Source organism: Populus euphratica, unplaced genomic scaffold, assembly GCF_000495115.2.
Source record: "Populus euphratica unplaced genomic scaffold, PopEup_1.0 scaffold303.1, whole genome shotgun sequence".
Classification (NCBI taxonomy): domain Eukaryota; kingdom Viridiplantae; phylum Streptophyta; class Magnoliopsida; order Malpighiales; family Salicaceae; genus Populus; species Populus euphratica.
Window position 1 is genome coordinate 136,417 of NW_011500096.1, and position 17,336 is coordinate 153,752.

Consider the following 17,336-nt stretch of genomic DNA (forward strand, 5'->3'; position numbering starts at 1 on the left):
TTACTATTGTTGTTGTTGTTGTTGTTGTTGTTGTTATTGTTGTTGTTGTATTATTATTATATGTAATTTGTACAATTAACCTCCTTATGGTTCGACCTCGGTCTTGCCGGGTTATTTATTACTTCGACACTCCTACACTTAAGAGAAGACATCAATCTTTTAGTTGTGTCAGTCTACCATAAATGATTGGAAATCTTGAAAGGCTTAGTCTTCAACCTAACTTGAATCGTAACAAAATTATACATATAGGTCCAAATATGTCCCAAACAGTACACAAAGGTTTAGTCCGATAAATTTGACAAGATTCATCTAGTAATTTCTATCTTATAAACTAATATGTCTTAGAATTCCATTTTATTTAAAAATTTACAATAATATAATTACATGTGTTTAGTATTTTCTTGTAAAATCTCATCTTGATTCAATATATTGTTTGAAAAATATGTTTGATTTTACAAAATTAATTGGCTAATATTTTAATATCAAAATAGAAATTCTTGACATCCAAAGAAAAAGCTATGACCTCTAAAAGATAAAGAAAAACAAAATATAATTATTAATAAAACACCGTGTAGTTAAAATTTAAATGTGCAACGATCATCTCCTTTTTTTTAGTTTTAAATTAACCCCAAAGATCATTCTACTAGCAAAAATCCCCTTTCCATCAAAGCTTCATTATCCTCAAGGAAGAAGTGGGGAAACCTCTGAGACAATTCATCCAGAAACTCCTACGTTGTATTTGAAGGTGAAATATCTTTTTAGAACATGCTCTAAACCACTAATGGTGTCTCATTGTATATATTTGTTGGCATTATCCCATGCACTTCCATTGTTGGAAACACATATGACAGTCTGGACGCCACACATAAAGGATCTAGCAAGTTGGAGTGTTAGCATGACAAGTGTATTGGATGGGGTCATCTCTGTTTTTTTTTTTTAATTTTATTAACATGAGTGTTCGGATCAGCTTGCGAGCACTTCAACTAATGTCACGGATCATATAATTAACAACCATGTAAGTCTCTGATGGGATCATCTCCTTGATATAAGCCTTAGTGGGGAACATAACACATGTAACATAGTTAGGTTTGGTAGTGCCTTCTATGAAGCTAGGGGTGTTGTTTAATTACCTGCAAGCTGCCTTGATTAATTCAAGAGCTGCATTTTCCACTCCCTTTAATGTCATGACAGGAAAGAAATACAGAAGCATTGCACCCGCAATCGAACCAATGAAAACGCTAGGATTTAATACATCAATTATTGAAATAGATGTGTTACTGATACAAACACCAAAAAAGGCCATGGACACTAGTGTAACAGATCCAGTGGTAAATTCCTTTTCAATGGTAGCAGTGGTGTTGCCAACTGCATATAAAGCATTATTTCTCTCATGAATACATTGACTCATGCCAACCATATATATCAATAATTCCCCTAAAATTATCATTGATCGAATCATAGATCTCAATGGCTGATTTAGTAGCAATAGTGCTTAGCATTACAAGAACAACCACTATAATGCCATACATTGCCCAAAGTTAAAACGAATATAAATACGAGCTGTAATGGCAAGAATGGAAATGATGGCAGATTTGTATCCTAGTACTAAGCTAAAGCTCACATTAATGGGAAATATGCATTGCTAGTATAATATTTTATGAGAAATTCAATAATTAATGAGACCAGCCTAAAGAACCACAACAACGCATAAGAAGAGTTGCCGATTCTTGACAACTTTTTGGGTTCTGAAGTTGAAGCTGGTAAAGGATGACCAAGAGCTATCTAACTAATAGTGGCAACTCTAAAAAGTCATTAGAACAATGAAGATGATTAATGATTCTTCGGTGCTAATTCAATTTCCTTCACAACCTTGGTCTCAATGAGGTGAGTTGCAAATAAAATAATTTTAAGACAAATCATAATATCCACAGAATTGACAATGAGAGGATATAGCATTAGAGTCAATTTGTGATTGATTCCAAAGAAGAAGATGGAAGCAACAACTAGGGCAGCACAATAAGACTTAGCGTATGAGCCAAAAAGATTAGATCCCCATGTCAACTATATCACGAACATTATCACCTTCATTGTCAACAATCACAACAGGATTCCTTGTGTCATCCTAAAGAATGTTCCTTTCAACCTTGCCAATAAGATCAGTACCAACATCAACAACTTTGGTGTAGATACCTTTACCAACTCTGCCAAGAAGAGCCATGAAAGATCCTCTAAGTCCATAACCAGTTATAAACTCAAAAAGGCCTTCACAATCATCACCATAGTATAACTTGAAGATGTTGATGTTAATATAAAGCAACAAGAGTCCTTTTGTAGCAAGGAGAAAACCCATAACTGCCCCAGATCTAAATACTACGATAAAAACCTTCCTGATTCCTTTTACTAAAAAAAGGGACTATTAACATTTGATTTTAGCAATGGATAATCCTGTTGCTAAATTCAGTAACGGATTTGCAATGGATTGCATATTTATTATTTTTTTAATATTAGAAACAGACTTTAGCAATAAAAAATCCGTTACTAAAGGCAACATAAAATTTGCAATGGACTATCTGTTACTGATTGAAAAAATAAATATCTAAATATTAATCCAAAACTAAAATTATACAGATCGTTGATGAGATATTTATCTTTGACAATCTCAACCGTTAATTAGCAATCTTAAACTTACACTCTCTCCCCTTCAGAAATGTAAACAGAGCAAATAAATAAACAACCTAGAAAATTAATTAATTTGCAGTGAATCTCTTCATCCCCTTTGTCCCCTGATAACATTCATAATAGTAGAAAAAAAATTAACTAAGCACTCTGTCTTCATCAATTTGATTTTTCTTTGTCTCCAAGATTTCTCTTTTTCTTCTTTTCATTCGTCTCTAACATCTCAAACAATTTCAATCTTTCTTTGTAAACCACCAAAAACACAGACCCATATCAACATCCCACTATACCCATCATTATCACGATGGAACATCTTGATTTACCCCTACACTTTGTATATGGGTTGGGTTTTACATTCTTTTATTCAATAATTTATGTAACTAATTTTAGGATTTATTTGTTTCTCTATTGCCATTAAACTTACACTAAAAAGTTTTTACCTAACTTTCCCAATTGCAAGTGTTCTTCTGCCATATAGATTTTATCTTGCTCGCCCAGAACTCAAGAACACAGGTAACAAATTTTTTTTATCGATACTATAAATAATGATTTTAGGCTATTCATTCGATAAAATAAGGGTTTATGAACTGTAGTCAATGCAAATCTATTTATGAACATAAGTTTTCCTCCCCTATTTGCATAGAAATACATCATCAGACATAAATATAGGGCATAACTAAATTAGCAACCCCCACCTACCCCACTACCAAAAACATAATTATAATAAAGAAAAAATGCCACATGATTAATAGAAAATTTTATCCTAAGATTATTCTCACTTGGTGCTTCATTGTGTATTTAGAACAGTTAATCAATAGGTTTAGTGAATCTTTAACTAGCTAGGAAAAGTTCATTATTGAATTGAGGGCTAAATATGAACAACCATTAATTCCTTTTTTTTTTCTAGTTTAAATTCATATCAAATTAAATACTATAGAGACTTTTTTATTTTATCTAGTGAAAATTTATCCTCAACAAGAAGGGTGTAAAGGAGTGTCTCTAGTTTAACTGTAATTAACTGTCTAATTTTATCTCAAATTCAATGAGTGTATCTATTGAAAATTTATTAAAAACATTTTTAGAATATAATATCACTATTATTTACTATACTTAGAAACATATTATCCACCTCCAAACTAGTCCTATAATAAAATATCAGTAAGGATAAAAGCATGTCCCTTAAGGAGGCCATTCAATGCTTAAACTTGGAGATTTAAAGGTCAAATTTAGGGATAAGAGGTCTAATAATATAGGTAATTGTGTTGTTGGTTCATCTATTATGTAGATAATTTGAAATAAGGCTTCAAAGATTATGCTTGACTAATATATTTTTAATTTTATTTGGATTTCTTGTGTTATCTTAGATTTTATGTTATTTTTCTTTTATGTTTTAGGATTTTAATTCTGTTACCTAGGCATTATAAATTGTGGATTTCTTTTCCTTGTTCTTATTTGAGTTATGTGGTACATTTTCAACGTTATCAAAACCATAATTATTTGACCATCTATCTCTTTAATTAAATTGATCCTTTACACATGGTCTTGCAAATTCTAACCAAGACTTCAATAATAATAGCATGAATGGTGAAACATTTAACTTGTTGCTCTAGACAGAGAGTTATTATTGACTAAACATATTGATCTTGCAAAGAGAATTAACTTTGTTGGGGAAATTTTTTTATAATAAACTACAAATAATAAAATCATGATTAAACTTATTTCTTCCTAAACAAAGAGCAAAAATAAAGGAAGAAGTATACATGACTATTAAAGAATTACCTTTACATCTATGTTATGAAATTGAGTGTCAACATTATATGCATGAAACCTGTGGTAAATTATAGAGATTAAAATAGAATGAAACCATTAAAACTCATATTTGGTTGAGAAAAATATAGAGATACAGGCACAGAACTTCCAATGTTTGAACAACTTCAAACTGGAATGTAATAGTGTGTTTTGCACTCCATGTTAGATTTAATTAATTTAGAACTACTTCTATGCGAAAAGCTTTAGTAAGTGTTCCATCTCTTCCTTTCGAATAACCAACCAACATAGGGTCACTCTAAAACAGATAAAACTTAAATGGTAAGAAACATAACATAGAAAAAAAATCTAAAATGATTAAAAATATCATGCTATTGAACAACATATGTTCAAGATTTAAATTTTCTTATTAATCTTAGAAAAAAAAATTGTTATGAGAAGACAAGTGGCAAAAAAATATGAAAATTTAATATTGAGTTTTTTTTCAAAATAAAAAGACTAATCACTATTTCACTAAGAATATAAGGATAAAATAATAATTTACTCTAATAATTAAAAATGAAATGGATAAATAACAATATTTTTAAATGCTTAAGCACCCAACAACTCTTTCATTGAGACTACTTTATTGATATGTTAGGGTATTGATTTTTGAACCTGCATATGAAATGAAAAATCTTGTCAAGATTTAGTTGCTTTATATTCCTTTTCTTTTATATGTGGGGTGTTTAGTTTATGTAGTTTGCTGAATCAATAGGATATGGATTAAGAAGTTGTTATATTCCTCTCTTTTTATTTATGGATAACCATAAATATGCATCTATGCTCCAATATAAGTATTGTAGCAGGGATTGATTTGTGTTTTAATTTGTTCTTATTTCTTATTTACTCTTTAATATCATTTAATTTGTTTAGTTATTACATAATCTTGCAAATTCTAAATAAGATAACATAAAATGATTAATCATTTCCATACTTTGAAATTTTGTGCACTCCTTTTACTTGGTATATATATTATTTGGTAGAAAAAAAATATTCCCTTCATGAGAAATATGAGTTAATTGCTTGTAATATTTAGGAAGATAAGGCTAGGACTACTGTTAATCAACAGTCGAAACGAGTTCGCAAGTAAGCCATGTCAAATGGAAACACTACAAAAGATTGCTTTGATATAGGTCCTATTTGGATAAATAATAATGACTGGAATTAAATGATCAAAGATGTTTGGTCCACCCCTGAATTTTAAAGGAGGTCGAAATCTGTTAAGAGGAATCGATTAATCAAAACAGATGACAAAATAAGCACTCATTCTGGAGGAATAGTGTTATTTGCTTCATATCAAGCTAACATAGTAAGGATTTTTTTTTGCTTAAAATAATGAATTAAAATTTTTATATTTATCTTTTATAATATTTATTAATCTTAAAAGCAAGAGCAAGCTAGTGGAAAAGAACCTTCATGGGATGGTGTCTTTTCAGCTTTGCATCAAAGTACTAAGCAGTCTAGCATTTTCATCGTCAACAAGTCTAAAAAAATAGTTGCATGTATTTTTATTTGATTATTTATTTACATAACTTAACTATTATTTAACATTCAAATGAATTTATTATGGCATGTATTTTATTTCTAGGAAAATTACAAAAAGAAGATGATTTCAAAGTATGAAACTAATTGGGAAAATCATCATTCATTTGATGGAGCAGCTTGGTGTGTGGCTTCAAAAAGAGTTACAAAGGGTAGGGTATGTGATGCACCTCGCATGCCAAAATCTATAGTTAGTACAAGCTCTTCATCACATTCCTACTCAGTGGAGTCATCATATCCTAGTTCATCTTATTGAGCATTGCAAAAGCAGATAAAGAATAAATAAGAGGAGATAAAGAAAAAAGATAATTTTATTTTTGAAACAAAACGGCAAATGGATTCTAAGAAAGAATATCTTATGACCAATTTTGGATACCATGGTGGGACATCAAATATTAGCCAAGGTATGCCATCACCTATGGCCCCACCTATGACTTTCTAGATAATGACACATATAGGTCTCATATCTCCACCAATTTATTGACCTACACCTTGACCATTATATCCTCATTCATCTTATGTTGATCCACAATATCATGGTTCGTCTCCACAACAAGCATCATGATTGTATCTTTTGATTGTATTTTGACTTATTTGTATTAATGTAAGTTTAACTAAACTTTTATATTATGAATATTATTTTTATTCCATTTTTTATTGGTGATAAAGTCATTTTTAATATTAATTTATGTTGTTTATATATATTCTACAATTCTCAAAATATCCATAAATAATTCATTAAAAGAATTAAAATTCATTTTTATAAAAAGAAATAAATAAATTTAATAAAAATAATATAGTCAGCAACTGATTTTCTGTTGCTAATTGTAAATAATTCATCAATAAACGATGAAAAATTCATTGCTGATTCACAAAACTAACAATGAAAAATCCATTACTAGTTCATAAGCATCGGAATTTTCATCGCTGAGAAATCAGCAAAGAACTAATTCATTGCTGTAAAATCAGCAATGATAAATCTACATCTGATATTTATCATCGTTGATCCCCTTCCTAAATGTTTTTAGCAACAAATTTTAATTTTATTTGCAATTGATTAGTTGCTAATTACTACATTTTTTAGTTGGAAACATAGGTTGCAATTTTCATTCCAAGAAATCTAAAAACCGTGACAGCCCCAAGCACGAAGGATATGGTACTGAAGCCAGCAATGGTAAGAGCAGGCTTGCACATCTCAATGGGTCATATGTGCAAGGCTGAGGTTTCTACTCAACGATTTCTTTCATCTTTCCCAGTATCATGCCACTGATTTCCTCAAGACTACCTTAGTCTCTCCTTTCACTATCATGTTTGTTCACAACCTTATAAAGTAAGAAATTTATATTTCTTTGAACGTCCTGAGTTCCCAGCAGAGCAAGGCACAACAATTCCATGTTGTGATGCACTAAATGCCCCGATGGCAATCGAATCATGATCATATTGAGGAGCATGACCAGTAGCACCAACAGATAAAGAAATCACATGGACTCCATCATAGATAGCCTAATCCATTGCAGGAAGAATAATAGAGTTACAGCAACCTGAACTCCAAAAAATCTTGTTAGGAGCAATTCTTGCTTTTGAGGCCATACCAAGAGCTTCTTCACTCGCGTACTGGAAAAGGCTCACATTATGGATCAAAGAATCCAGCTGCAGTTGTTGACATGCAGATTTTGGTTCATCAATAAGTCTCCTTCTAGGACTTATATAGCGTTTGTCAAAAGTTCTAGCACCGATAAGTTTCTTGTTGAGACAGGTCCTTTTCCAGTTGGCAGGGACATCAGACAGACCAGGATCCGATAAACTCCTGTGTTCAAGTCATATTCCCTGCTGAAAGAAAATGCATAGGGTTCCTTGTTTGCCTGGATCGTGAGGAGCATGTGTGGCAGCTGCAACAACAATATATGATGGTGGCAAGGGATATCCAGCAGGGACTGTTGTTTGGATGCCAAATAGGCCGTCGAGGGGCGGATGAAACTTGCAAGTGAACTAAATTGCATCGGCATGGTCTGTGTTGCAGCTCCCAGACCAGTTCCAGCAGCAAAAACATGAACACTTCCAGGACTAAAAGGATTAAAACCCTGATATCGATTTGTAGAAGCTGGAGTTTAGCTCCCATCATTGAAGCTAATAAAAGGACCACTACCTGTGGTTGTAACTGCAGAAGATGAAGCATTCAGTACATTGTTTGCTGAAGCCAAATTCTTCACAACCTTATTCAAATATGTGATGCCCTTTGTTGCCTTTTCAGTAGCCGTAGCAGCCTTGTAGGGGTAGTGATCTCCTTCCAACTTCAACAACATAGATCTATTTTGATCTATCATACCACGAAGAAGATCTTTAATCTCCTCAAACACGTGCCGAGGATTAATAACAATTGTCATGTCACGGGCCCGAAGATCGATCGCTCTAATACCACTTGTTGCATGCTGAATTGGAATTGTTCTTACAGGAATTTCTTTCGAGTATTTTAATGAACTTTGGGAGTTCATTGTTAAAGCAAGAAATGGCTGGTCGGATTTAGCAACCATAGAAGAAGAAAAATAAGAAGACGAGAGAGGGAGAGAGATTAACGGGATTCAATCATTGTTTTCTCGTTCCCTTTCTCTCTGCAATAATGTTACATATAGCAGCAGGCAGTACAAAGGAAATTCCTACAAAACAGGAGTTCCTGACACTAAGCCACACATGAACTCTAAAAGATAAAGAAAAACAAGACGTCAATATATGCAAAACACAGCGTAGTGAAAATTTAAATGTGCAATGGTCATCTCCTCTCTTTCAGTTTGAAACCAATCCCAAAGATCATTCTACTCAAAACAATCATACCGCAAAACCACTCCTTACAAAGTACAAAGAACAAAAGTAAATGTAATACAAAGATTTTGCCAAAGGATATGTGATGTAGTGCAAGATTTCGTGAGAAATTTTAATACCATGCTTACATTAATTAGAAATTTTAATATCGTTGGAGGAAATTCTTAATTCATTGGGGATACTTTACAAGAATTGTGAGATTCATGAGCAAGATCTTACTCATATATAGATCTAAATTTATTAGATAGACCAAATTCATACGCTAGATACTCAAATTATTATAAGGTTCTCATGAATGACATCTATCTCATTGCGAGTATAATATATAACATGAAAAAAGTTGCGGTAATAATTTTTTAATGAATGGAAACAAATTCCTGAGATCTTGGCGATGTAACCTTGAACCCTAGGGTTAGCAGTACTGAGCGCAAGAGAAGCAAGACCAGAAGCATAACTCAATTGCAACAGAGCTTCATCCACAGCTCCATAATCCCTAAGTTTATTAGTTATCCAAAGAAGTTCCCGTGCCAATTTCTCTGCCACCACATCATCCGCCTCTTCAAAACCAGCACTCCGCGGCCTCTGCTTCTCCAACTGCCACCTGCAATTCCTAATAGTTTACATAACAGCACTCAAACAATTACTCGTGCCCTTAAAATAAGATGCAATGTAGGACCCTAATGGAAGTGACCTAATGACACGTGGAGTCCAAGTTGATGAAGAATCATTTGAGCCTTGAGTGTTTTGCACATATTGGTGTAGAACTTAGAAGGCTTAGTGTACGTGCACATGCGGAAGAAAGAGCCATCCGATTGACTTCTGCAAGTTCCATATGGCCATCTCTGAAGTTTCCATTCATGATCTTGACAGCCATTGCCATTGCAAATTGCTATTTTCTTGACGTTGCTGGTATCTCATTCATTAATGCAATTATAAAAATCTAACAGCCAATAACAATGTGGTGCATATAATTGAAATGTTATGACAAAATGTACATGATCTTCAATATTTTGTATGAATCATGTCCAAAGATACGTGACACTATCTTTTTAGGGATGGAACTCAGTCCATATCCTTATTTATTTTCTAAATATTTCAGGATTTTATATCGAACTTGACAAAAGTTGACAGGACATGAACTTAAACATGCCGCCGAATATATATATATTTTTTTTATAGTTCGGTGCCCCTCCTCCTTATTAATTTACATATTTTCCTGTACAAGGGACGGACAGAACGTGTTTGAAGGCCGTTTTGGAGAAATGAGAGGTGGGAATTGTGAGACTAAAGAATGTTTATTTTACGAGAGTTGGTGTCTCATTGTGTTGCGTGGGAACAGTTCTAACAGGAAAAGGTTGCACGCAAACCACTTGGCAATTATGTGTAAAACACAAAATATCTTAAGACACCCATCAGTCGATGGCAGTCATTGCATGGGATCACTCTTGGATCCTTATTATCTAACTATAATTTAAAAGTTATGGTGTTTTTACCTTGTACTTCGATGTTTATCCTTTTATATTTTATATTTTTCAATTTGATTATTAATTTTTTAAATGATTTAATCTTAATTAAAAAACAATTAATTTTAAATTCTTACAAAAAATATAATTGAAAGAGAGAGGGTCGAAATGAATTCAAATGCATGCCTCGAACTAAATAAACAGTCTCAAATGTGTATCTCTTGCAATTAAATAATCATGAGTGCATGAATTCAATTTGAAATATTAAATTAAAAAAAACTAGTTGATGAGATACGAGACTTCCGACAAAACAACAAATGAGGAACAAAATATCATTTAATTATTTTATCCGAATGGCCTTAATAATATAAAAAACCAGATTAGAGGATTAAACTTCAGTAAGAGAGGATGATAGTGAAAAGAGGGGAAGATTATGGAACATAGAAGGAGGGAACCATGGCCAATATTTTATCAAAACCTCTTGCTGTTTAAATGAATATTTAGTGGACGAAATCAACAATCCCAAAAAGGGGTCATAAAAGAGAGAGGGTAGTTTAGGGCCTTAATTAAGTTTAATTAATTATATCGGCAATAGACGTGCTCATTGAGTAAGAATAAACCCAAAAGTACCAATTTTTGCAAATATGGCATATAGGGAGATGTACCGTAAAGTATATTTTTACCTACGTAAAACTAGATAATTATTAATAAATCCCAGTTGTTCATAAAAAGGAACTGATAATTACCATAAATTATTTTTTTAAAAAAAGAAATCAAGTCCATTGAAGGACTAGAAGTTGACCATGTTATTGATGATGATTGAAGTGCCAAAGGAAATGATGATCCAATGGAGGAATAGCTATTAAGAAGATAATGAGGTGACAAATTCATGGGAAGAGGGAATTGATCCGTTAAAACCCTAGGTACCAAAACAGTGACCCAAGTAATACATAACCATGAACCTTAAATGATCACTTGATCTCCACTTCTCTCAGTGCTCTACTTTTAACTTTGATGCCACAGAAACAAGTGTTTTTCCAGCCACGTTTACTGTCGACATGAAGAAAGAGCTCAAGAGAGCTGATGGCTTTGGGTTGTAGTTATATTGAACAAGCTTAAGATCACTCGCCATGGTTCACGATCACAATTTTGCATACCACCGAAGGATTTTTCTATTGATATTTAGATACTGATTTTGTCAGAAAAGCATTTACCAATGATATCATGGACAATACCTGTCTGTCAACAATTTTAACGTGGAATAATTTCTTTTTTCTTGGTTATTTGTTAATAATATAATTATTAATAAATTAAAAAAACAGATTAAACAAAAAATTATTGAATTGCATCGCATCATTTCATCGTATTTCTATCGATAACTTAATTCATATTTTTGATAAAATTAACCTGATAATGATATATATATAGTTAATGGTATTTTCTATTATTTTTTTCAAACCCTCCTTCTTTGATAGATTTAATTCATCACTGATTTTATCTGTAATAATAATGGTATTTTATGGATTTTTTTTTAACTCTTTAGAACTTTTTAATAGATTTAGTCCATCGATAATTCTGTTAGTAATTTATTTAATGTTTTTGAAAATATTTATATAAACAAAGCAAAAATAAAAAATAAAAGAAATAAACTAAAATGAAAAACCAAATATTTATTACAAGTTTAAAAAATTATCGGTTTGAATACAATTCATCTAGAAAACGGAAGCTGAAAGAAGAGGACGAGGTGAATCTATGCCGGGATAGGATGGGCAAGAAGGTGGACATGTACCACCGAGGTTTGATATATAACAACACCATATACAATCGCCTAGGTTTGGTCATCTCAGCATTAAATCATTCTATCTTAGTAGTAAATCGAGTCGTTTAAACTTCAACTTTTTCTGATATAATTGCCAATAAGGTTAGAGATTAGGAGACTAAACCCGATTGACAGGAACCAATAGTCTATACATTACAGTTCATTCAGATACCATAAACTTAATTTCTATTAGGGCTCCGTTTATTTGCAGGAAAGTTATTTCCTTTTGAAAAGTGAATTCCAGGGAAAATGAAATCTTAGAAAAGTGAATTCCGGGAAAATATTTTCTGATATTTAGTAGTGTTATGGAAAATGAACTGGAAAACACTTTCCAGCGTTTGGTTATGTTATGGAAAATAAACTAAAAAATAATTTATTAATGAATTAATTTGTTTTTCAAGTTTATCTAATATATATAAATTATTTAATATAAATATTTAATCACTTACAATAAAAGAATGAAATCTAAAAAGTATAATGATGAATTTTTTTTTATATATATTCTATATTCATACATAGCTTATTTTATAAAATATAACTATATATGTCATATTATATTATAGAGAAATAAGCTTGTGAAATATTTTTTAAGTAAAACCTATTAATATATTTTTTTCAATTTTAAAAGCTTAAAATAAGTTTTTTTTTTCATATGAAGAAAGCCAAATTAATTTATAGTATTAAGTAAGAGTTAGATATTTAGGTTTTTTTGGTACAAAGATTTTTTTAAAAGATAAATAAATACAAAAATATTTTGATAGGTTTTTTGGATGAAGTTTGTTATTTTTTTATGGGTATGAGAAATTATCCATTTAATATCTATAAATATAAATATCTAAAATCAAACATAGTCATATAAAAATATTAAGTTTTGATGTCATATATATACATATTAGTTCAAATTACAAACATAAACATCCTAGACTGAATTAAACAAGTAAACATACTTGTCAAATAACAAACATAGTCTGCACCTAAATTTTGAACATAGTCAAACCATCTAGTAAGTAGGCCTATAGTAGTGTTGAGTCATAAAATTTTGAACCCAAATTTTCCTCAAATTAGCATTTTTTGCCATAAATGCTTTTGCCAACATTTTATTTTGGACCAAGTGATCAAATGCATCTCCAAGAGTAATCTCATCAAAGCCTTTAATTTTCATTACTTCCGTATACAGTGCATTAACATCAAGTTGATTTTTGCTGAGGCTTTGAATTGCAAGTGCTATATCTCCAATCTGTTTAGACAACTTTTCCACACCATTATCTTCATACATGCGATTTCTCTTCCTATGTTGCCTCTTTTGTGTACTAGAGGAAGATGTCTCTTTTCCCTTAGAAGTTTCTTTATATTCCCCTTCATTTTCAATTGAAATTGATTGCTTTTCAGTGTTCTCTTCCATGTTGACATCAACATATGATTTGACATAGTTTCTGGTTGCCATGTCTTTTCCAACAACAATTATTATTGCCTCGTACATATCAAGTTTTTTGTTGAGATACTTGTCATGATTGAGATGTGCCTGTTCATAAAGTTTAGAATATGCAATTTTTTAGTTCATTGTATAACATTTTAGAAACAAAAGTAAATATAAAAATTACAAAGAGTATAATATTTATCATACCTTTACTTCTTCATCATATACATCTTTCGAAACTATAATCATCTTCAGATAATCATCCCAGCCAAAGCCACTTTTATTTTTAATTTTGGTTATTATTCCCCATTCTTTTCTTACAGTCTTGAGATGATTGTCCACATGCTTAGGCTCGCATTGCACATTGAACTTTTGCTTATTTCTGTAGCCACCTTAACAAAAGATTCTGCTTTAAAGGTGGAAGAAGGTTTGCTTCCTTTTAATAAATTTCATATAAAAACTACAATTAATATTTAAAAGAGAATACATAAAATACATAAGAACTTATAATAAAATCAACATCTACTCCAAATACATAACAAAGATAATACAAACTCAAGCAAGACATAATAAAAACAAACATATATAATTAACACTCAATTACTAGTTTCTTTGAGTGTTATAATCATTCCACATAGTTGATGCAATCATTTTTCTTTTTGTTATCCACTCCTTATTCTCCTCCCTTTCCTCCCGTTGACTTAAATTGATTATTTGTCTAATTGGTTCACTTTATGAACATATTTCTTCCATAAGAAAGTCATAAGGATCAACTCCCGTTATGTGATTTTGAATAATACAACATGCAAGCACAACATCTACTTGTGTTTCATAAGACCAAAGAGATTTTCCATCAATTGATCTAAAATGACTCTTCAAAATACCAAACCCTTACTCAATAACGGTTTTCAATGAAGAGTGTTGAAGATTAAATAACTCTTTTTTCATTTTCCAGTGAACGCTCTGTAAACTCATTCAAGTGATATCGAACTCCATGAAAAGAAAAAATGATTCCTTTTCGAATACCGTAACCAGCATCACCGAGATAATATTTCCCTACAATTTTTTTAAAAAAATTGTTTTCATACCTTAAAATAAGGATAGAATCTTCGATTATTCATTATCTCTACTAGAACTATATCTTCTAGATCTTTAATAAGGTGTTTGTATAACTTAAGAACTATTTTTAAAATAATTCTAAAGTAACGATGGATAGTTTCAACAGACCTATAGTATACACCACTAATAAAATGAAATCTTTGGTTTTGGCTTATAATTTGTAAGAACACAATTACTTGCTCCTTAATGGACATATTTTGAAATGATCGTAATAGGTCACGACTCGTGAGAAAATCACACAATCTATATAAAACAATAGATTTTATACGAATTTGTTCAACGCAATGTCTATCACCTCGATTCAAAATGCTGTCAATATAGAATTCTCGTTAAGCAATTGCATTTATACGTGGTTCTCTTGGTATATAAATTTTATTTCTTTCTTGAAAAAAAAAAGAGAGCAAGGGTTGATTAATTCCTTGATATGGTGGTTAATTCCAGTTCTACACATTACCTCTCTCTCTTTATGCTTCCATCTAGGATATGGTGGCCAGATCCGGTGATGGGGAAACAGGGTAGGGACTGCTTTTTGCTAGGGAAGTTTGGGCATTTTGTTTTGATTGATTCACAGTAATCTTCAGGATAGGGATTCTGCTTTGATTTGTGGTTTGTTTGGTTCTAGTGGTTCTGCAGGATGTGAGTGAGGAAGAATGGAAAACATGTGCTTTTTATAGCTTGCTTGATGAATTTGGGTTGTTTTGAACACACCAAATGTGACGAGGAAAGATGAAGAAGAAAACTGTATTATGTTATGGGAAAAATATGATAGGTAGCAGATTTATCAATAAGATGAAGGATTTATGCCATAATTCTTACAGATCTAACGAAGAAAATACAAACATAAAGGAGAAGAAAATAAAAATATATAAAGGAAATAAAGGAAAACAAATACCTAAAATAAGATCTTTAATTGTTCCAGAGAAATGATGCACTTGTTCCTGCTTCCCAATTGTTTATGAAAAGAGAGAGACTATGATTTAAGAATTTGAGAAAAATATGTGTAATGAAAGAAAGGAAAGTGTTTTCCTTTTCTTATCAAAAGGAAAACACTTTCCTTTGGTAAAGTTATATTTTCTGTTTTGACCGGAATTAAGTTTTCGTTGACTAGTTTTCCATATTGGTGCCAAACATGGGAAACTTAGAAAAATGAATTCCAGGAATTGGTTTTTCTGGAAACAAACAAGGCATAGGTTTATTAGAAGATCCAACCTCTAATCACAAGTCCAATTTAAGTTTCAAATGAGTTGATAGATTGTCCCCATATCTCTCATGCAATCAAGTGGTATATATTTTTTGAAAAACAACTAGTCAACTAATTTTTTAAAAATAATAACTTAAGAAAAATATTGTTGAAATCCAACTATCCATGGATTTCTGAGCTTGGCTATCCATGAGCTGTGGCACCCTTTTTTGATGATCATTATTTTTCATATAAGTTTCTACAAAAAGCTTCATCAATTATGGTTTGCATTAAAGAACCATAACCTATAAAAGAAAGCTATTGTTAGCTAAATATTTTTTTTATATAAAATAACAATTTTAAAAGGTTGGATGTAATAAAAAAGAATTTTATCATCTATTTTACATGTGAAACAAACAAAATGGATCTATTGATGTGAGTGGTAATTGAACCATAAGTCTCCCTATTTCGGTTCTTCGCACCGGATTGTCATCACGACATGAAACACTCAAACATCACTCACTAGATATAAGCCTTTCAAATAGTATCCAAGACATTTGAAGGTTTATAAAGAAAAATAAAATTTTAACATTTAAATAAAAAATATAACATTTTCAATTCAATCTTACCTAGTTGCGTAGTGAGACTTACAAACCCTCCTGAAAACGATGTTGTCATCCTTATCTTAGTAAAAGTATTCCTTTTACATCAAATTTGTAAAATAATTAGCTAATTAAAATTAAAAAAAACTAATCAATAAAAAAATATTTATGTATAAACTAAACTTGAACTTTCTGAACAATGTATTAATCATAAGTTTTCATTCAAGATTTTTGAAACAAACATAATTCCTAAAACATACTTCCCTCTCAAAATGGACACCCTCTCTACGAGGTGGTATCACACTTGATGAGCTTGCATCAAGAGAGGATGTTTGTACCTATGCCTTAGGTGTTTAGTCATGGTCGGTACTAGTGACTCAAGGTCATTAGAAATATTGCTAGAAGACCTTACAACACTCTTGTCTATATTATTTACTAATGACCTTCTTCTTAGAATCTAAATAAATTAAAGCACAAAAAAAAGTAATAGCATTCCTATTAAAAAAAATCAGTAGCACCTCTTCTATTTGAAAGACTACCTAAAATTCATGTACCTATAAATACACATCAATAAATAAATACATAAACCAATGAAGATTTCACATGTTTAAAGCTTTTGAGCTTGTGTGAATAATCTTCATCTTCATCAAATTAAATCAAGTTAAAAGTGACACGACTAAAAAATTGAAGTCTTCTCCCAAGTGCAGGAGTGTCGAAGTAATAAATAACCCGGCAAGACTGGGGTCGAACCACAGGGAGGTTAATTATACAAATTATAAACGACAATAGTACAACAACAACAATAATAATAATAACAACAATAATAATAGTAATAACAATAATAACAACAATGACAATAACAATAATAATAATAATAATAATAATAATAAAG

General features: G+C 31.1%; 1 protein-coding gene and 1 pseudogene across 1 annotated transcript; both read right to left on the minus strand.

Annotated features, from left to right (window-relative positions):
• Positions 1-1,388: 1,388 nt before the first annotated feature.
• On the minus strand, positions 1,389-8,519 carry LOC105109312 (pyrophosphate-energized vacuolar membrane proton pump 1-like; annotated as a pseudogene).
• Positions 8,520-9,114: 595 nt separating this feature from the next.
• LOC105109313 (uncharacterized) lies at positions 9,115-11,439 on the minus strand. Its single transcript, XM_011003969.1, is given in 4 exon segments — positions 9,115-9,438; positions 9,472-9,578; positions 9,628-9,784; positions 11,311-11,439. Coding segments are annotated over 4 exon segments (717 nt in total).
• Positions 11,440-17,336: the final 5,897 nt, after the last annotated feature.